The sequence below is a fragment of the Diabrotica virgifera genome, chromosome 8 (assembly GCF_917563875.1).
Source record: "Diabrotica virgifera virgifera chromosome 8, PGI_DIABVI_V3a".
NCBI lineage: Eukaryota > Metazoa > Arthropoda > Insecta > Coleoptera > Chrysomelidae > Diabrotica > Diabrotica virgifera.
Genome location: NC_065450.1, coordinates 41,034,456 through 41,057,538, shown reverse-complemented (window position 1 = coordinate 41,057,538; position 23,083 = coordinate 41,034,456). Strand labels below are relative to the sequence as shown.

Sequence of the window (23,083 nt, the reverse complement as noted above, 5' to 3'; positions counted from 1 at the left end):
TCATCACTAATCATTATTCATTAAAAAATATCATTTATATATCATTAGTCACACAAAAATTATTAATTCAGGTTCACATCATACAAAATTTAACACAAAATCGATAAAAATGTATCTAAAAGATCAATAACAAAAACAACTGCTAATAAAATTCAATAATAGTATACATATTCGAAAAAATTCAATAAAAATTCAAAAATAGCATATGCAAAAGTTAGATAAAAATATTCAAAATCAGTTCATATCTCAAAATTCGATAGAAATTTTTGAAAAAAATTCGATATTCCATAAAATATTCAAAAATAACCGTACTAAAAAAATCGAAATCGGATAGAGATTTTCAAATAGATTCAATAAAAATTCAAATTCAATAAAAATTCAATAATAGCATATATAATAAACTTTGATAAAAATATTCAAATCAAAAATCACTTCCTATTTCAAAATTCATAGATAAAAAAAAATAGATACTTCATAAATTATTCAAAAATCAGCAAAGATAAATATTCAATGTTCAATAATAATATAAAACGAGGGAAGCATTTTTAATAAAGATAGACATTCTTACTTACATTTTATCACTTGTGTCTTTTTTCACTGGGTTCTCTGCATTCTTCCTGTCCTGGTCTGGTCCATTTTCCGCCGTCGGTACTTCCAAGCTGGTGCCGCCATCCCTGATCCTTTCAGAAGACCTCCTCTAGTCTGCAGGATCAGCCATGTATTAAATAGTGTGATGTATAATGCCTTTTAGGTCCAAACTAATTAAAACTCTCTTTCTTGGTTCAGATACATTATATTTACATTCAAGTCCATCAATGACTAACTATAACAACGTGTTTACATATAACAGTAACGACCTAGTACAATAATTAAATACTGAGTACAATAATCTTTCTCCACCGAGTTAATGTTTATATACACATTTAAATAATAACAAAACATGACAATTCAATGTTACCTGCGGTTATTGATACAAGAACAGATACTACATGGATTAATGACTTTGAATGAGTTTTAAACATATTTTGTACAGGGTGATATTATAATACCACACTGAGCTATTGGTGTATTCCTGCATTGTTTATGACGACTTACATTTTTCGTCTTTATTGGTATAGAAAATAATAGAACAAAAATTAATAAACGATTAGATTAGTAGATATTATTCTATGAGATGAACAACTATCTTCGTGCACTATCTACAATCAGCGAATATATCTACAATTTTATTAATTCGTATACATTTTTACATATTATATTAGACAACAAGATGGGGCTCTTAATATATTGGGGCCCCCCGTAAGCTTCATTCTGCGGGGGCCTCTGTTACGCCTCTGGATAATTTTATCGAAATACTAAACGTAGGTAAAGATAGAGAAACCCAATTTCTAGATTTAGAAATATTGTTCTAAAATTGCAATTCTCAAATCTTTCAATAGTCACGTACAAGGCATTATAGTTTATTGTCGCACCCATAAAAGTTCGTGAGACCGGAAAGGATTAAGTTTCTAGATATGAGATGATTCACTTGCCGAGTACGCCTATTTAGAAATTTACGTTTCCAAATTTAAACACAAAAAGTTAAATCATATACCTATAACAGATTTTTACATAATATCAGACGACAAAATGGGGCCTCTGTGCGACTGCGGCCCCCGCAAGCTTCACGCTGCGGGGGCCTCTGTTACGCCCTTGTCCTGAAATAACCACCCGTCATAACATTTGGATACATTATATTCCTTGGGGAATACAATATTTGACAATTATTTATTTCTTTTTACGAGTAAAATTATAAAAATATAAATATTTTCTGTTGCAGATAGATGTCTTTTCTAAATTCTGTATGGTTGCTATATTTTGTAATATTTTGTATTGGAATAATATTTCTTGGATACAAATATTTCACTAGACATTTTGACTATTGGAAAAAGCGAGGGGTGTATACTTCAAAACCAGTTCCGTTTTTTGGCAGTCTTTACGATGTTGCTACATTCAAATTACCTTTATATGAATTGGTGAAAAAGCTTCACGATGAGACTGACGAACCATATTTTGGAATGTTTCTTTTTGATAAACCGATTCTGGTAGTTAAATCACCGAAATTAGTTAAAGATATATTGATAAAAGATTTTAACACGTTTGGTAATAGAAGTGCTGCACTTGCTACTCACCATGATCACTTGTCCAAATTTATCTTTTTTCAAAAAAGAGAGTCATGGAAGTATACACGGGGAAAAATGTCTCCAATATTTAGTTCTACAATGATAAAAACGTATTTTGCAGATATAGAATTAATAAATAAGAGGTTTATTGAATATTTAGAGACTATTTCTGACCCCGTAGATGCAAAATTCATAGCGGGCCATTTTACCACTGAAATGGTAGCTCCGTTCATCGAATATTTGAATTTAGTGTAAGAAACGGAGTTATACAGAGTTTCTATTTTTTCAAACCCAGTTTGGTAAAGTTCTTGAAAGTAAACTTTCTTCAAAATTCAGTCATGAATTATTTTGAAAAAACTTTTTTGGAAGCCATGGAATATCGGAAGCAATATAATGGAAAACCGGCCAACATGGTGGATCTAGTAAATGATTTACAAAAGAAACATGATGGAGATTTTCCTGGTAAGTAGTAACAAACAATTATTTTAATATGCGCTTATATTAGGTCTGTGAAAAAGTAATATATACATGGTGACCCATCTTATATTCCTCTGTCTCTGTACGAAAAACGACATAATCTCTCTTCTATGGCACTACAGCCCAAGTCGGGCGCTGGCCTCCCCCAGCATCCGCTTTTAACTATCTCTGTCCTGGCTGCTCTCCTCCAGTTGTCTACCCTAAATATCTCTTTAGCATCGGTTCTCACTTCGTCTATCCACCTCTTCCTTGGCCTTCCAACTGTCCGACGTCCCACCATAGTTCGATAAGCGTTCTACTAGGTGTTCTGCTGTTATCTATTCTTATAAGGTGACCTGCCTAGGTAAATTTTTTTATTTTTGCATAATTTGCTATAGAGGATTCTTTGTAATATTGCAACTTATGGTTGAACCTCCTTCTCCATATACCATTGTCGCAAATGGATCCCAATATTCTCCATCTTTCTTTCTAAAGTATTAATAAAATTTATTGCCTTTTCAGTCAATGTCCATGTTTCTACGCTATAATATGTTGCTATAGGCCGTATGACGGTCCTATTTTAAATCAAAACGGGAAAAATTAAATCAAATTACCAAAAAAATCAAATTATATAGAAGTGTGTACAAGTCAAACAGTCTTTCCCTATTCATATATTTTAAACTTTACTTCCCGATGAATGTCTTTGTATCCAAACACCTGCGACAGAGAGAAGTGTGCTTTGTTAGCAAGCATTATCCGTTTTCGTATTTCCTCCTCCTCGTTACCATTTTTGAGTTTTCTGTACACCCAGGTATGTGAGCTGTTCTACTACTTTTATGTTAGCGTCGTCTATTGTTAAATTCTGCAAGTTAAGTTAATTCCTTGTTTGTATTAGAGCTTTAGTTTTATCTCCGTTGACAGCCAGCCCTATTTCTTTTAGTATATCAAGAGTTCCAAAAGTTTACATCATCTGCGTATATTGCAATCTGCTTATATTTACGACATAATATCCCAAGATTTTTTCCTCATAGAAATATAATATATAGGACCATGATCACCATAATTTAAAAGTAAATTGAATTATACAGGGTGCTCCAAAAGTGTAGTATATCAAAATTAAATTTTTTTCTTACGGAAACCCTATACAGAGTGAGCAAAAGAAAACAATCCACCTCGATATTTGTCAGTATTTATTAGATTTTAAGGAAATGACGAAACAGGTCGATTTTTGATCTAAAGGGGACACATTTTTACGGTACATAAATCTGTCATTTGTCAATCCCCTCCCTTCCACTTCTCCCACCCCTTATTTCTAAATAGAGAATGGGGGTCGTGTGCTAGCTCATTTGAAAAGTTATTCAATTCTATATTCAGTAATATAAATATTAACATAACTATTTATACAGGGTGTCCAAGATTAAAATATTTTAATTAAATTAATTGAGACAAAAAGACCTGCCACCCACCTGCCTCTTGGTAGGTTGAATATTGAATTTAAGCAACAAACAATGTTTATTTATCAAATAAGCATTTTTTTCTGTTTTCTGTCAGCAGTAGAATGTATTTTGAGTTAAATAAATTACATACATTCTTCTTTTTGTGTCAATTAATTTAATTCAAAATCATTTTTCTTGGACACCCTGTACAAATAATTATGTCAGTGTTAATATTACTGAATAGAGAATTGCATAACCTTTCAAATGAGCAAGCACAGGACCCCTATACCCTATTCAAAAATAAGGGGTGGGGGAAGTGAAAGGGAGGGGGTTGACAAATGATAGATCTATGTACCGTAAAAATGTGTCCCCTTAGATCAAAAATCGACTTGATTCGTCATTTCCTTAAAATCTAATAAATACTGCCAAATATCGGGGTGGACTGTTTTCTTTGGCCCACACTGTATTTCATAACATTTTTGAATTATCCTTAAAAAAAATAAACTATACCTTTATAAGGATACTTTATACCTAAAAACAGGGCGTTGGGATTTATTTCGATTTTTCTAAGAATGTAAGGTTTAAAAAATAGATATCGACGAATATCTAAGAATTGCACATATTTTTTTCTTGGATCTTAATAATAAACTATTTGTCATATTTAAACAGATGTTTATTACAACAATTTTTTTACAGTGGGGTCAAAATGTTAGATTGCTCTATTAGAAAGTTCAAGCTGTAACAGCCTACTTATTTTAAACAGAATAATATGTATTTTATTATTTAGTCATGTGGAAAATTTGCTGAGCTTTTAATCTATATCAGGGTTTCATTTACCTTTCTCCCTTAATTTTTGAAATTGTTTAAGATTTTCTAATTTATAAGCTTTAACAATTTTTATACACTTAGCAAAAAAATCTACTCACTAGATGAATTTGGAAAGGCGACTGAGACGACCACCAGCAAATTCATAGGGGTCTAAATTACGTAGAACATGCCCGTTACAAAGTTTGATGCATTTCCTATGCCATAGAGAAGAAGTCAAATTTTACAAACACGTTGCCAATTTGCCTAAAACAATTATTTTTTGGAAGCTCTATAATAGACAATAGTTTTTTGCATTGGTTATTTTTAATTCAAAGAACACCACATATATTTTTTTTATTATTTAAATTTATGTGTCTCGGCAGCAATGGCCATTGACACAAACAATATTGGTTATACAATAATTAATTACAATAAGGACTTAAAACTGACTATTATAACAGTTAATTTCTAAATCTTAAATAACATTAGGTAAAAATTATCAAGAAAAAAAATTGGATATACAATTATTGGATACTATAGAGACGTACAACTAATTATAAAATTGCTTCGGTCTTCTTGGGATACTTCGGACGTTGTTTAGTCATAGTAGCAGTTGCATATGAACTAGTAATATTACTGGAAGAATTGAGTCTAGACATGGTGTTGCTAACAGTGGGGGAACATTGATTTAAATTGTTACTCATGTAGCCAAAAGTAACTTGAATTTGTTTATATTAACGCTTTGGATGTCTGGAAATAAGTGATAAACTTGGATACATCACTGCAATACTGGTTGCCTAACCGTTGGCATCCGTTGGGACCATGTTGGGACGGGATAGCAACAGTGAAAACTATTGACAGTTTGACACTGAATGTGTTTAAGTTGGAAGATTATTACAGTCAGAAAAATGAAAGAATACCCATTAACGAACATATAAAACACGCTGTATTTTCCTGTCACCGTGTCACAAAGAAAATTGTCCAGTGCAAGTACATGTAACAATAATTATTACATGTAATTGCGCTGGCCAATTTTTTGTGTGACACGGTGACAGGAAAATACAGCGTGTTTTATATGTTCGTTCATGGGTATTCTTTCATTTTTCCGACTGTAAGTAAAACATCTCTTACTGACCGAAGTTACAGCTTGTTCTTGATGATTAACACGTAACACAATTGTTATTAGTCACTATTTGAGTTGAGCGAAAACTAATTTTAATAACTAGTATTTACAGTAATAATTACAAATTTCGGCACCAATTTACAGATCGATACATATACGTTCTGACGTTAGTTTGACAGCCCCCACATATAATTGTAATTCTCTTTCAAAACTTTTATTCTCTTAAGAGGATCGGTACGTATTTTCGGCTGCAATGCAATTCAAATGGGGATTCATTTTTTTCGAATCCTGAGAAAACTAATAAGTATTTTTGAAAAATTTAAAAGCAGAATGAAAGATCACGTTATTAGCGAGGGCCGAAAGTCCCTGAGAACTTCTATAATGTTTATTTTAATAAGTTACATGGGTGAAAAACTAAGAGAAAATTTAGTGTGATTTTTAATTTCAAATATATCATTCAAAATAAACTTTTTATTTATTCTAAGGGACTTTCGGCCCTCGGTAATAATTTAGTCTTTCATTCTGCGTTTAAATTTTTCAAAAATATTTATTGGTTTTTTCAGGATTCGAAAAAAATAAACACAATGCCGTGGTAATATTTTCCAAATCTATCTTTGTCTTACAACGCACTCAGCCGAATATAATATTGTCAGCATATATTGTCAGTCAGACACTGAAAATCAGTGACAATTTTAAATATTTGACATTGCATCGGGAATATGTTGAGTTATTGATTAAATATTATTGAAATATAGTGTATTTGATAAATAATTGATTTAAGACGAGAACTTAATAAAAAGTTATTTATTGTGTATTATTTGTGGAAGATCCAAGCAGAGAATACATCAGGATAATATATTCTGTGATCCAAGTATTTTGTTGTTAAAGATGTTCAAAACTGTAAGCGTTCCATAACAATATATTATTAAAAAATCACTTTAACACTTTTCCTCTTTTCTCGATTGAGTATTAGTCTTTGTTGTACAAATAAATTATTACAATCACTGAATACATAGTTAGTGAAAAAATTATCACATTTATTAACTGAATTAATAATTTCCAATTATAAAAATAACAGTTATCCAAGAACATTCAAAACCCATCTCTTGAAATTAATAATGACATTTTCAAGTAGAATGACATTCTAGTAATGTTTACATATCCATACCAGTGTGAATCTTACTACGCGTAATTTGCCGTGTAAAGACAGAAAAAGTAGGGATACACGTAAAATATTTGCGAATTATGTACCCATAGCCTTAATATTTTTACTTAAAAAAGGTATACCTACTATCATTATCTCGCTAAACCGTTTTCGAGATAATCGCATTTAAATCTGTAAGGCAACATAATTTTATTGCATAATATCATTGAAGCTACACCCGAAAATAACTTAAAACCATAAAAATTTCCAAAAATGTATAGCAGATTTCTTGAAATGGAGTTTGCGATGAAATGACATAAATATGAGAACTGACACAATTATTATGGTTTTGAGTTATTTTTCGGGTGTAACTACAATGATATTATGCAAAAAAAACTAATATGTTGTATCGCAGACTTAAAATGCGTTTTTGCACGATTGATCATTTTTGACTGTTTACCGTGACAGATTTTACGTCAGTAGGTGACATTTACTAGCAACTCGACGGTAAGTAATCCAACTCGACGGTAAGTAATTCACTTACCGTCGAGTTAAAAAATCTCTTAATTTTAATCTATTTTTTGAAAGAATAAAGAAAACTAACGAATTATTTTTATTAATATTGAAACTTATGGTACAATTTGTTAAATTATTTAATGAAATCCCACTTGTTTGGGCTGTGGTTTCACTTCTAACAAAAACTCCTGCAGAATCGCATACATTAGTAGTATCCAACATTTTTTCTCTTCAAATACGCGATCAAAGTTGAAAACTGGGAAATATCAATGCCATCATAAAGAAAAACGGTGGATTTAATCATTGAATATTCTGCCCAGAGGCTTCCAGGAGCTTTCAACTGCATATGTTTTTGAACGAAATATGCCAATAGAGTCTTTTCTTCGATTCTTAAATTCTTGCCTTCGCACCATTTTTTAAAACTTTGGTAGGTATTTTGATAACGGATTTTGGATTTTTCGGGAATAATTGTGGAACACCCTTCTTCCCAAGCCCGTTCAATTTCTTCAAATTCACTTACGCTCATATTTTAATTTATAATAATCAAAATTGTACTTAAAATTATTGACAACTAAATAAAAACTCAATTGTCCATTGTTGTTATGCACCCTAGTTACTACCTAACAACCAAAGTATCTATCTTGATAAAATGAATGAAACTAGTCAATATGACGAAAAGGTTTAATTTTATAATTTATAATGGTATCAATCGTGCAAAAAACGTTATAAGCATGTCGAACGTTAAGGGTAACCGATCTCAGACAATAATTGGAGTCGTCGTTCCGCTCCTCCTCCAAACAATTGTCTTCGATCGGTATAAAACCCTTACCGTTCTCCATACTTAATATACTATTATCTCGAAAACAGTTGAGTTCAGCGAGACCAATGTAGTCTATCTTTTTTACGTAAAAATATTAAGAGAAAAAGTTTTGATTCAAAAAGTATGTAGAGTGGGGGATAACAAAAATTGAACCTATTAAATGAGCGCTGAAATAAGTATGTGGCGCCCTCTGGGTAATATATTATTTTTGGTGGCGAATTTAGATTTTTCGTCCCAAAAACCCTCACTAAAATTCGTGTTTTTATCCCATGCCTGTCAGGAAATATTCAATAATAAATAAAATAAAAGTTTAAATTTGACACCCTGTATTTCGGTTATTATCAACTTTCGTACTAAGGTAAGTGAGCTTAAATCGACCTATTTTAATCTCAGGAATCTAAGGTTAAGCTATGGCCAATTCTTTACCGAACACCTTGTATATGGGTCTGGATCCCGCGTATGCAAAAAAAGTTGATTAATAGCAAGCTGAAAATTTGTTAATAGCTTAAGGGTGTCTAGTCGGATAAACTTTGATATATGGGACCACTGGAACAGGGGCAGTTTTAATTGTGGAACAGGTTAAAAATTTGGAACGGTCAGATCACGAAAACGGCACATTTATTTTGTCCGACAGAACAGACTTAAACTCTCCGAACAGAGATTAAACTCTCATGCAAAAATCAGACTGCTATTTATCACCTGTCATAATTCCTGTCATTTGACATATTCTACATGTTCCACTCATTAAAACGCCCATTTGGTGATAAATAGCAGTCTGATTTTTGCATGAGAGTTTAATCTCTGTTCGGAGAGTTTAAGTCTGTTCTGTCGGACAAAATACATGTGCCGTTTTCGTGGTCTGACCGTTCCAAATTTTTAACCTGTTCCACAATTAAAACTTCCCCTGTTGCAGTGTTCCCATACATCAAAGTTTGTCCGACTAGACACCCTTAAGCTATTAACAAATTTTCAGCTTGCTATTAATCAACTTTGTTTTCATACGCGGGATCCAGACCTAATAGTGTCACATGTACGGGGGTTGTGCGCCACTGGCGAGAACTGCCGTTCTCTGGGACAAGTAATTTTAATAATATATTTTATACAATTTTCTAAAGATTGTCTTATTTTTTTTTCAGATCGGGATCTACTTGTATCTAATGCCATCTTTTTATTAATAGCTGGTACAGAAACATCTGCTTCTATAATTTCTTTTGCCTTATATGAATTAGCTTTACATCCAGGTATACAAGGAAAGTTAAGAAATGAAATTAAAGATAATTATGAAATGTACAAAGGCTTTACGTACGAAGGAGTTCTGAAAAATAAATATTTAGATATGGTTATTCATGGTAAATATAATGATATATTACTATACGATTGAGCATGTTGGTCCGAAACATGTTCAATCAGGTTCTGATCTGGTCTTTGAGCCGGCCAATTCATTTTTGGCACACTGGCGGTTTCCAGGTATTGCGTCACCATCCTAGTTACGTGTGGCCGCGCGTTGTCTTGCATAAAAATAAAGTTTTCGCCCACAGACCCAGCAAATGGCGTTACATTCTCATCTATAATTTCGGTAGTGTATCGGTGAGCATTCAACGCTCCTTTATTAATAAACACGAGATCAGTACGGCCTTCTAATGAAATGCCTGCCCAAAATATAACTAAATCTCCTCCAAAAACAACACGTGCTCGTTGAACACAAGCAGGCTATCGTTCCCCACATCTTCAGTATCGTTTGATGCGACTACCTTAGCCATAAAGAACCATCCTGGACTGAGCACTAAACAAAACATTTTTCCAATCTTCTATCGTCCAATGCCCGTGGTCTCTAGCAAACAGAAGTCATCGTTATCGATGTGCTGCTGTTAACAAAAGTCCTGTTGCTGTGCAGCGAGCCGTTAGAACAAATTCTCTCAACATTTTACTCACGACAGAAGTGCTTAATGTCTACCCATGATCATTTTGAAAATAGTTTTGGATTGCTCTAGCCGTAAATAACTGATTTTACAAAGAACTGCGTTATAAAGAACGGTTATGCTCATATGCTCAATGCATTCTACCACTACACATATATTATATCCCTAATAGCACAAGGACGTCCAATGGACGTCCATTGGACGTCCTTCACGTACTTTAGGGACGTCCATTGGACGTCCGTTTTCGTCCGAGGAACGTCCTTTATACGTCCTATTTTGGTCCAAATGTCGCGCTACCGAACGTCCATTGGACGTCCATCTAAGGTCCGAGGGGACGTATATTGGACCTTAATCGGACGTAAATTGGACCTTAATCGGACGTCCTAGGGGACGTAAATTGGACCTTAATCGGACGTAAATTGTACCTTAACCGGACGTAAATTGGACCTTAATCGGACGTAAATTGGACCTCAATCGGACGTAAATTGGACCTTAATCGGACGTAAATTGGACCTTAATCGGACGTAAATTGGACCTTAATCGGACGTAAATTGGACTTTAATCGGACGTAAATTAGACCTTAATCGGACGTAAATTGGACCTTAATCGGACGTAAATTGGACCTTAATCGGACGTAACTTGGACCTTAATCGGACGTAAATTGGACCTTAATCGGACGTAAGTTGGACCTTAATCGGACGTAAATTGGACCTTAATCGGACGTAAGTTGGACCTTAATCGGACGTAAATTGGACTTTAATCGGACGTAAATTGGACCTTAATCGGACGTAAATGGGACCTTAATTGGACGTAAATTGGACCTTAATCGGACGTAAATCGGACCTTAATCGGACGTCCTAGGGGACGTGAATTGGACCTTAACAGGACGTCCAATTTTGGTCCAAATTCCACTTTGCCAAACGTCCAATGGAGGTCCACCTAACGTCCAAGGGGACGTTCGGTGGACGTCAATTGGGCCTTCATAGGGCGTCCCAGTTTGGTCCAATGTCTTGCTGCCGAACATCCATCTAACGTCCTGGGAGGACGTTCGGTGGACGTCTATAGTTGATATTTAGACCTGTGAAGAATATATTGTGGGAAATAAAAAATATATTTTTTAAGAAACTTATATTACATCTTATATTAAATTACAATTATTGGATATTACATTATTTACATTAAATTACAATACACTTCTCCAAGAAATTAACGCACCACCTTAAATATGGGGTATTTTTGATGTCTCGTATTTCCTAAACCTGTTGTCCCATCTAAGTGATTTTTTTATAATATTATAGCCTAGGCTATAGGTTACCTCCTTAAGCTTGTCATGCACAGGGAGCTATGCTGTAATATATGTATATTATATCATATCGCTCTCTATAGTAATGAGTGAGCCTGCAGACAGGAAACAAATGGTTCCGTATGTGCAGGCTCACTCATTACTATTACTATAGAGAGCGATGTGATATAATATATACAGAGAGGTCCTAAATTATGGAATAAATTAATTTTCTCTAAAATGGACGACTATAGAGAAAAATCCGGAAACAGGTCGATTTTTGTGTTTAAATTACAACTTTTTGACATATATTTCATACTAGTGATGTCATCCATCTGAGCGTGATGACGTAATCAATGATTTTTTTAAATGGGAATAGGGGTTGTGTGGCACCTCAGTTGAAAGGGTTTTCAATTCTCTATTCAGTAATTTTGAATGTGTACGTTCCAATTAAACTATTACTGAGGTACCATTAGTTAAACAGAATGTTTTTAAAACTTTTTTGCCTCTTTGTATTTTTTTCGATAAGGCACGTTTTATCGAGATCTGGCTTCTTTTTTAATATGGTTCAAAATATACCTAAAAATGTAAAGCATAAATAAGTTTGCATAATATTACCAAGTCTCCATAATGGTACTTAACCATATACAAATATGTGGTGGATTTGACAAATATTCAAAATATTTCGATAAAAATTAACTTTTCGAAAAAGCAATAACAGGCAAAAAAGTTTTTAAAACGTTGTGTTTAAATGGTACTACAATAATAATTAATAATAATAATAATAATAAACCCATATCTCCAAACCGACCATCTCCCATATTATCAATACGTCCCTGAGAGTATGCTTGAGGATGGCAACTACAAGCTATACTGGGACCCCACTGTGCTCACAGACCAAACAGTGGCGCATAATAGACCAGATCTCGTATTAGTCAATAAATTAACGAGACAAACAACCCTCATTGATGTGGCACACGGAACTAATGGTTCCGTATGTGCAGGCTCACTCATTACTATAGAGAGCGATGTGATATAATATATATTACAGTATATAGCTCCCCGTGCATGACAAGCTTAAGAGGAAACAGTAGCGAGCAACAGGTAGCGAAAACGCGTTCCAAGATTGCGGCTGTAATTTTGAATATTTTTTTGAGATATTTGGCACACGCATTCGTAATATAATAAAGAATGGCGGTACAGAGCCCAATTTGAAAAATATAATAATATGTGAAAATTACTCTGTAATTAAATACAATATTAAAAAAACGAGCCTGTACCGCCATTAAGAAGAACAAAAAAATACACTTTCTTCAAATAAACTTTTTTATCCAATGCCTAGATGTTGTGTCATTTTGGAACTACTAATGAAATAAAAAATTTTAGTAGTTCCAAAATGACACAAAATCTAGGCATCGCATAAAAAAGTTTATTTGAAGAAAGTGTATTTTTTGTTCTTCTTAATGGCGGTACAGGCTTGTTTTTTTAATATTGTATTTAATTACAGAGTAATTTCCACATATTAATATATTTTTCAAATTGGGCTCTGTACCGCCATTCTTTATTATATTACGAATACGTGTGCCAAATATCTCGAAAAAATATTCAAAATTACAGCCGCAATCTTGGAACGCGTTTTTGCTACCTGTTGATCGCTACTGTATCACCTTAAGGAGGATATTATAAAAAAAATCACCTAGATGGGACAACTGGTTTAGGAAATTCGAGACATCAAAAATGCTCAATTTTTAAGGTGGTGCGTAATGGGCTGTATATTATACATATATTTCAAATCGACACCTTGCTCATTTGGAGATAATGGACAATTTCTTAAAAAGAAAATATTCTATCTATGTATACTTATTATATAGTGTAATATTATATTATAATATTATAATAATCATTCAACTTTTCTCTAATTTTTTTTCATCCGCCTTCGCTTAGATATTTCAATAATATAAATAGATTATAAAATACTGAGATAATTAAATACCTTTTGCTTACCAGGTACATACCAACCCAATCTGTTTGACAAAAGAACCGTTGGGTAGAGGTAAGTAGTAAGACGAACAAAGGGGCCACCGAGCTAGCGGAAATTTCCTTTAACAATAAATTTTAAATTCAAATCCAAGAAGTTACATTGCAGTAAAAATTCAAGGAAGTCTATACTTTATAGAAAATCAAAAAGATTGGCTAGAATGCAATTATGTACTTATACAGAGTGTTTGGTAAAGAATAGGCCATAGATTAACCTTAGATTTCGGAGGGTAAAATAGGTCGATTTAAGTTAACTTACATTAGTACTAAAGTTGATAATAACCGAAATACAAGGTGTCAAATTTAAACTTTTATTTTATTTATTCTTGAATATTTCCTAACAAGCATGGGATAATATCACGAAATTTGGTAAGCGGGGGTTTTTTGGGACAAGAAATCTAAATTCAACACCAAAAATGATGTATTGCCCAGGAAATAATCAAGAATAAAATAAAAGTTTAAATTTGACACCCTGTATTTCGGTTATTATCATCTTTCGTACTAAAGTAAGTTAGCTTAAATCGACCTATTTTAAGCTCAGTAATCCAAGGTTAAGCTATGGCCCATTCTTTACCAAACACCCATAAGATTGAAAAATGTATGAAAAATATACCAGAAAGCATAAGAAATATATCAAAGAGCATGAAAAAATATGTAAATGTAATAAAAAACGTAAATAATACCAATGTTTGGATACCAGTTGTCCTGGCTGGTGGTTTTGTCCACCATTCTCGGCGAGTTTGTCCTCTAGGCCATCAGGAATCGATAGGCTATGTCCAGACGGTGGTAGCAGCAGAGTCTGAATGCTTCCTCTTTGGCGTTCACTTACCAAGAAGTGACTGGCTGCAACGTGGAGCTCCAGTAGCTGTCTGGGGTTGATGGCTCCGAAAACTTCTCATCTGATCGAGGAATCAGGAACATAGACTGTTTCGGCACTTCAGAAAATCTCCAGGAGCAGGAATCCTCAGGGTGGTAGATTAAAATGTTGTGCGCCTATGTCAAAGGGGCACATAATAATCCATTGGATGGACTTATGCATTGATGCTCTAAATGGCCCGATGAGGCGGTCGGACTCTGTGTTATGTTGTGAAACAGCGTCTTCATAGTTTTACGTAATATATAGTATATGTATAAGTATATTACACTTTAATTCGTATATAATATAATTTCTTACATTATGAAAATCAGTGGTTAATGAATAAAACTCTACGCGGAGCCCTAACGACGACAACGACTGAGAGATCAACTCTCCAACTTCGAACTGATACTGATATCGGTGGGTGAATCGAAAATCTATCGCCTATCGTTATAGTTTTGTCAACAGAGGAACCAAGTAGTGGGGGTGATTTTCAGACGTCCACAAAAAGTCCGTATTTCGTCCAGTACGGACGTCCAAAGGACGTTCGTATTTATTCCACCATCGGACGTCCGAAGGACGTACATATTTAGTCCACCGTATTCATATTTATTCCACCCGAAGTACGTCTAACGTCGGACGTCCAAAGGACATCCATTTATAGTCCATAGACATTAGGACTAAGACTGGACCTATTTTGAGCACGTATATTCAACTTCAAAAAGATGCTCTTAAGATTCATTTGTAGTACGGATACATTGATAAAAATTATATTTTTGCTTACTAGAATTAATTAGCAAACTTATGTGATCTTGGTAACTAGAATAATAAAACATTGTAACAAATAATTTACAAATAAGATTTTCACACTTTACAAAAAAAAAACAAAAACATGTTTAGAATATTAAACTGTGCAATTTTGAATTAAATATAATTATCTTTTCGATGTAAACTATTTTATTAACATAAAATATTTTATTGAATTATTTTGCTATTTTATCCCGTAATTCGTATAATATGTCCAATATAGACGATCAGCAAACGTCCGTATTTCGTCCAGTACGGACGTCCAAAGGACGTTCATATTTATTCCACCCGAAGGACGTCCAACATCGGACGTTCGAAGGACGTACATATTTAGTCCACCGAAGGACGTCCAACGTCGGACGTCCGAAGGACGTACATATTTAGTCCACCGAAGGACGTCCAACGCCGGACGTCCAAAGAACGTCCATTTATAGTCCATGGACGTTAGGACCAAAAATGGACCTATTTTGGACGTGCGTCGTGTGCTATTAGGGAAGCGTTCATAAAACGTCCGTATTTCGTCCAGTATATGGACGTCCAAAGGACGTTCATATTTATTCCATCCGAAGGACGTCCAACGTCGGACGTCCAAAGGACGTCCATTTTTATTCCGTCCGAAGGACGTCCAACGTCGGACGTCCAAAGGACGTCCATATTTATTCCTTCCGAAGGACGTCCAAAGTCGGACGTCCAAAGGACGTCCATTTTTATTCCGTCCGAAGGACGTCCAAAGTCGGACGTCCAAAGGACGTCCATATTTATTCCTTCCGAAGGACGTCCAACGTGGGACGTCCAAAGGACGTCCATTTATAGTCCATGGACGTTAGGACCAAAAATGGACCTATTTTGGACGTCCATTGGACGTCGTGTGCTATTAGGGATGCGATGCAGAAGCACTTACTCTGAGAAAAACTTTAGCCATTTAACCGAGAGTGATAAGGGAAAAGAGAACAATAGATGATGGTAATAAATGTACGAGAAAAAGTTATAGATATAAGAAAAAAACCAAGGTTACTCAAATAGCCACACTAAAAGTTAAGTGGATGCAACGAGAATGACAGAAGATCGATGAACAAAGAGGCTCCTGGAATAGACACCATGTGCGATCACCAACATAATGAATGGAAGACTTCCAATAAAATGAATGATACGGTCCGAAACAAGAAAATGATACCTATGTTTTGAGTAATCATGCGGGACGCATATTTATAGTATTTTTACTACAAAAGCGATATTACGTAGGTCACAATTTTTGACGTAAAAGCACTGTCAAAACATTAGATTGTGACTTTTCATCATGGCCACGTTAATGTCATTACTTGATAGTTTTCTTTGTTTTTGTTTACTGTACAAATAATATCTCTAGTTCTTTATTCTAATTAATGATGTCAATCGGATTTCATCAATTGCGGAAATATATTATTCATATCCCAAAATAGTTGTTAATGTTACCGAAAATACATAATGATATTCCATAACATCAACTCTAGAATTGAATTTCTCTAGAGCACAGCTAAAATACCACACCAACACGGAACTGCCCGATCTTGTATAAGCGTCCACATGGTATTTTAATAAGAAAAACGTAATCGCGATTGCATTGAGAATTTTAGAATTATATTAATTAAATAACCAAAAATATTTATTATTATCAATAATATAAATTTTAGAAATCAATTATTTAAGTTTAATATCCCAAAAAATAATAATTTTAAGTGTATATAATCAATAAAAGAGATCATTTAATAATATATTTTAAGGCTAAAAATGACAGATGGATGTTCCGAGTAGTATTTAATACGAACTAAATATAAAATATACGAATAAAAAGTATTTTTATTTCAATAACTATATTTAGATCTAGTATTTTTTTATGTTAAGTTAATAATATAAATAAAAATAACAATGTACCTGTGAACATACATGCATATATGCTAACGGCTATTGACATTGATTTTATATACCTACTGCTGTAGAAAAATATTTAAGTGATTTAGGTATTAATAAATAATTAAACGTTGTTGGGATATAAACATTAATATATTAACACAAAAGAACAACATAAAAAATAATATTGTTCTGAGGCTATTTCCTTGTGGCATTTTTATAATAATTAACTATTTAGATGGGAAATATAAATAGATAATAACACCCAAGACTTTACCCGTGAGGACTACTTCATTACTCACGGGTCATTACTCACGGGCTGAAGTAAGGTTCAAGTAGTGCATGCCACTTTTAGTATACTAGTTGTATATAAACCGCAGATAATAGTATATTATTCAACGAGCTTCATCATGTAATGATGGCTATTACTCACGATGATGAAGTTTGCGGCACGAGCCGAAGGCGAGTGTCGTAATTCATCAGAGTGAATAATAGCCATTACGTGCAAGTATAATCCTATACTTTTTCTACGACCTTTTTTTATTTTAATTAGTAAAAACATGATTATCAACTACTCGAGATTAAAATTATACAGAATTATAAAAAATGTAACAATGGTTGAGTATACTTTTACGTTTATACCTTGTTTAATATGTATGAATTTTGACCTTTATCATTTTTAGTGAGAGTGACATTAGCGCATTTACTGTGTTTATTGGAATTTATAACTTACACTTATTGTGTTTATTTTATAAAGTTATATTGTCTTAAATATATTATAAGATAGTTATATTATTATATTATATTATATAGTTAAATTTAAAAACGTACATTATAACTTTATAACATACGTCCACCAATAATAGCCATTTCTTATTTATTACATTGACAATAGGTACAAAGTGCTTAAAATTTTCGTAAACGAATAGAACTTGAATTGACTATTTCTTGTTGTATTTTTACAATACATAAGACAGTATTTGCCGTTTTTTTTTTATTTTATAAAGCAACGTTTATTTTTGTATATTATAATTTTAATCTCGAGTACCTAGCTGAAAATATTATTTTTTTTACTAATTAAAATAAACGTCGTAGAAAAAGTATAGTATTCTACTCTCATGTAATGGCAATTACTCATTCTGATGAATTACGACACTCGCCTTCGGCTCGTACCGCAAACTTAATCGTGAGTAGTAGCTGCCTATCAATGCATGCTCGTTGAATAATATACTATGAAGACCTAAGTGGAAGAAGGGGGTATGTAACATTTTCTAAAATTTTGAGTTTCTTAGTGAATCAATTTGGTATGTAACTTCACTATCATATGACACTTATACTGTATCTCTAAAAAGCTTAATAAGAGATATTCTAGTGGATGAAGGAGGTATGTAACATTTAAAATACGATTCATGAATGGAAGAAGAAGGTATGAAATATTTTTCGTCTTTTTCAGGTTTAAATTGTTTATAACTCAAAAATATTAACTTTAGAGAAAAATTACAAAAGACCTTTTTTTTTCCAATGATCAAAAGAACCTAAAATAATGTACCCGGGTTGAAAAAATTGATTTTTTTTAATTTGTTTAAATTTTTTTTTATTAAATGTAGCTAAATGACTACGAAATTATGGTATTTAGATATAGGGAATATAACACGAAAAATAATCAGCATTTCTTAAGGACTTCAAAACGCAAAAATAGACAGGGTGTTCCATTTGAAAAAATAAAATTCATTAGATTTACAGAAAAACGGAAGTTCTGACAACAATGTAATTGTCACTATTATATCGTCCGCATTAGAAAACCCTTTGTCACCAAAATCTATAAAAAATCGTGCATGCCGTTTTCGAGATAATTGAGGCTTTCCATATATAAAACTCAGTCTGTGTAATCTCCATTTAATAATACAAGGCAAGGTATACGGAAGAAGAAAGGCCAGGTCGAATAAGACCGTCATGGCTTAGACACCTGTGAGAATGGTTTAACATTTTCTCTCCATCCCTTTACCGAGCTGCCATTAACAAAATTACTATAGCCTTGCCAATATAAATGAGTCAGATTAAATAAATTATTAAAAGAATTTTTTACTAAGCAACAACATTTTTGTTTAATTTAGTAGTATTTTGTATTTTGACAACGACACCCGATTTGGGCATCGAAACGTTAATAAAATTATTTTTTTTAATTTAATTGTGGCTTATTTTCTAGTTTTTCCTATCTAAATAGTTAATTATAAAAATGCCACAAGGAAATAACCTAAGAACAACATTATTTTGTATGTTGTTCTTTTTTGTTAATATATCATTTTTTATATCCCAACAACGTTTAATTATTTATTAATACCTAAATCACTTAAATATTTTTCCACAGCAGTAGGTATATAAAATCAATGTCAATAGCCGTTAGCATATATGCACGTATAACCACTAAAAAAGCTAGCTGCTTTCAACACTTTGGTGTCCAAATCTGTTAGTATTTGTAAATGTACTGTTTTTTCAAACCCTAACTAGCAGTTACTGCTTTCAACACCCTAGTGTCAACACACGCTAGCATCTGTAAACGTACTGTTTTTCCAAACCCTAACTGATTTCAACAACGCGGCACATCGTGGTGTCAACACGCGCTAGCATCTGTAAACGTACTGTTTTTCCAAACCCTAACTGATTTCAACACCGCGGCACATCGTGGTGTCAACACGCGCTAGTATCTGTAAATGTACTGTTTTTCTAAACCCTAACTGATTTCAACACCCTGGTGTCTACACACGCTAGTATCTGTAAATATGCGTCCGGCATAATATAACTTCTTAGTATCAGGCTATTCAAAAAGTACATTACGTTTTGGAAGAAAAAAAAAACAAGTACAAGAAAAAATTTTTTGCAAGCCAGACCTTCATTGTTCGAAACAGGTGGTAGTCGCTAGGTGCAAGATTCGGACTACACGGCGGATGAGGAAACACCTCCCACTTGAATTGAAGAGACAAGTTTACCAGTCACAATGCTTGGCCCTCCACGCAGTGCCGGTTTAACTTAACTTCGGGCCCTGGGCACTAGAGATTTAGGGGCCCCCTTCATTGCTATTCGTTGTCAATTTTTTTAACAAAAAAAAAACACATGCATTAACCTGCATTAACTAGTAACGTTTATTGTTAAACCCATACATTTTTAAAAATTTTAAAAAAGATTTTAAAACAAACGAGAAAAATAGCAAACAAAAAAATATTTAAAAAAATACATTTAAAATTATAAAAAAAAGGAAAGTTCTACAGAACAACATGTACAAGAATTCATCTGTACTCAGTAGATATATCTTAAAAACACCCTGTAATTATCTACGATAATTACTTTCAGTTATTTATGTCATCATAACAATATTACAACCTTCATTCGATTATATAAATATTGTTATCCTAGATCACGATTCACTAATAATTGCAGAGTCAATTATAAACACTTTTCATGGTCGATGCTGAATAGGCATTTCTAAATATATAAACAGCAAAACTATAACAAGGGAATTCTTATTATTATATGAGACATTCGTCATTCTATTTTGTGATCAGACGTAATATTTCCGCATTAAAGATAGTGTCTCTTTTTCTTCACGAGACGTTCTTTGGGGGCGGTGCTACCAGCTTATGCTCATGCGAGTGTAAATAAAACAACTCAACAAGTGAAAGCGTATCAATTATTCCACCCCTCGGATAAGGGATAACCACCCTCACCGGGAGAAGATAGCCTTAATGCCAGGGCTGTCATATGGCGATCCAAGACCAGGGAAGAAACTGAAGTAAACTGCAACGAGTATGGAGAAACACGTCAATGTTCTGGCACCTCGACCACCCTAGAACAGTGTGGTATATAGAAAAAGGATGGAGACGTCAGGCCCGAGACGGAGCTGAGTATGGTATGGAAAATGGAACTTGGTATGGAGATGGAACATCGTGGGACAATGGACAATGCTATGGAACGTGCAGCGAGGACATTTGGGTGATACGAACACAAACGTGTAAAAGTGGTAAGTCCATATTAGCTATTTTTATGGTATTTCCTGATTAATATAAAGTATAAGGTATAAACATTATGTGTTACCTTAATTACATTAATATATATTTCAAGTTTACCTATTTTTACTTAATTATTCTATTCTATTACCAATATTTATCAATATACAAAGATTTTTTTTTTACCCTCACATTAAGTTATTATAGGACGCAATGATACAATTTTATATGATTTTTTTTTACATATCTATCAACGTATACTTTATCCTTGCTGACTTTTATTCATTTATTATTTGACTACTGATTTTTAGTACATTTTTGCAATTTTTTATGATTTTAATATTTTCTATCGTAAATATACCTATCAAAATAAATATACGATATATAACAAATATACGCTATATGCATAATACATTTAAATTATTATTCTAACTACTTATTTACAAGGGTTAATATAACGTTATTTATTTTTGAATTTTTTATTACCACTGCAATTTTTACATATTTTTACCATATATTGACTTATTATTTTATCTCCATATTTTTTTACTATATATCTATATACTACATATCTATATACACCGTAAGACTATCGAATTTATATTTTTGCTAAGAAGTGCAGAAGCGGGAAAAAAGAAAAAAAATTATGTATAAATGAGTAGCAACAAAGTTACTTGGGAAGATTTTGTCAAAATAGTTGAGGAAATTGCACAAGAAATAGACAGGCAAAGCAGAAGAGTCTTAAAGAAAAAAGTTCCGAAATCTAAGGACATAAAGGAAGAAGTGACGACACAGCTAATTAAAGCTTATAACAAGTTCACGCAATTGACTAGGAAAAACTGGGAAGCACTTTCGGACAAACAAAGGGAATCGTGCAACAAATATTTTGGAAAAATCAGAGACAAAGTTATACGATCATTTCAAGCAGTAAATGTGAGAACAGTGGTCCCAAGTTCAATACATCAACCAATCGACAAGGAAGTTGAAGAGGAACAAAGCGATGAGGAAATAGAAGAAGAAATAATTAACGACGGAATAAAAGAGGAAAAAGGTGACATAAAACAAGATATAACAATATTAAACATGGCTTTGACAATCAATGAATTTTTGAATATCGCAAGCAAGATATTGCCCAACGAGTTCGATGGAAGGGCAGGGAAATTACAACCATTTTTAGACGCATTAGAACTACTTGGAAAATTGGCAGAAGGTCATGAAGACACAGCTGTAACGCTAATAAAAACGCGACTCACCAATAAGGCTAGGAACCTAATAACCACAGAAGATACGATTCCACGGATAGCTGAAGCACTAAAGAAAGAATTAAAAGGTGATAATCCGAAGAATTTAATAGCCAAATTAGCCAAAAAAAGGCAAGGGCATAGAGATGCAGCAGTGTACGCATCTGAAGTGGAAGAGTTTGCAGAACAATTAAAAGTAGCATACATAGCGGAAGGAATGCCACTTGACTTGGCAAAGAAATATACGACGGAAGCAGTAGTAACAACAATGAAACGAAACGCTAATGCAGAGAAAGCTAAGCTAATACTGGAAGCAGGTAACTTTACATCACCGCAGGAAGTAGTATCTAAATTTTTGTCGATCGATACGACTGAAGAAAATGCACAAGGAAGAGTCTTAAATTATAGGACAAACTACGAGAATAGGAGAGGACAGCAGCAATACAGAAGAGGATACCATAACAAATATGACAGAGGAAGAAGAAATAACTTCGGACAACGGAACGAAGGAGAAGCAACGGACAATCAACGAAATTATTCGAACAGAGGATACAGACAATTTAACAATCAAACATACAGAGGAAACCAG

General features: G+C 33.3%; 1 protein-coding gene across 1 annotated transcript in view; it reads left to right on the top strand.

Annotated features, from left to right (window-relative positions):
* Positions 1–1,823: 1,823 nt before the first annotated feature.
* Positions 1,824–23,083, top strand: part of LOC126890140 (cytochrome P450 6j1-like) — a 45,974-nt gene continuing 24,714 nt past the window's right edge. The window contains exons 1-2 of the mRNA XM_050658990.1: positions 1,824–2,142; positions 9,601–9,813. Of these exons, the coding sequence (XP_050514947.1) occupies positions 1,824–2,142; positions 9,601–9,813 (532 nt within the window). The remainder of the gene's footprint in view (positions 2,143–9,600; positions 9,814–23,083) is intronic.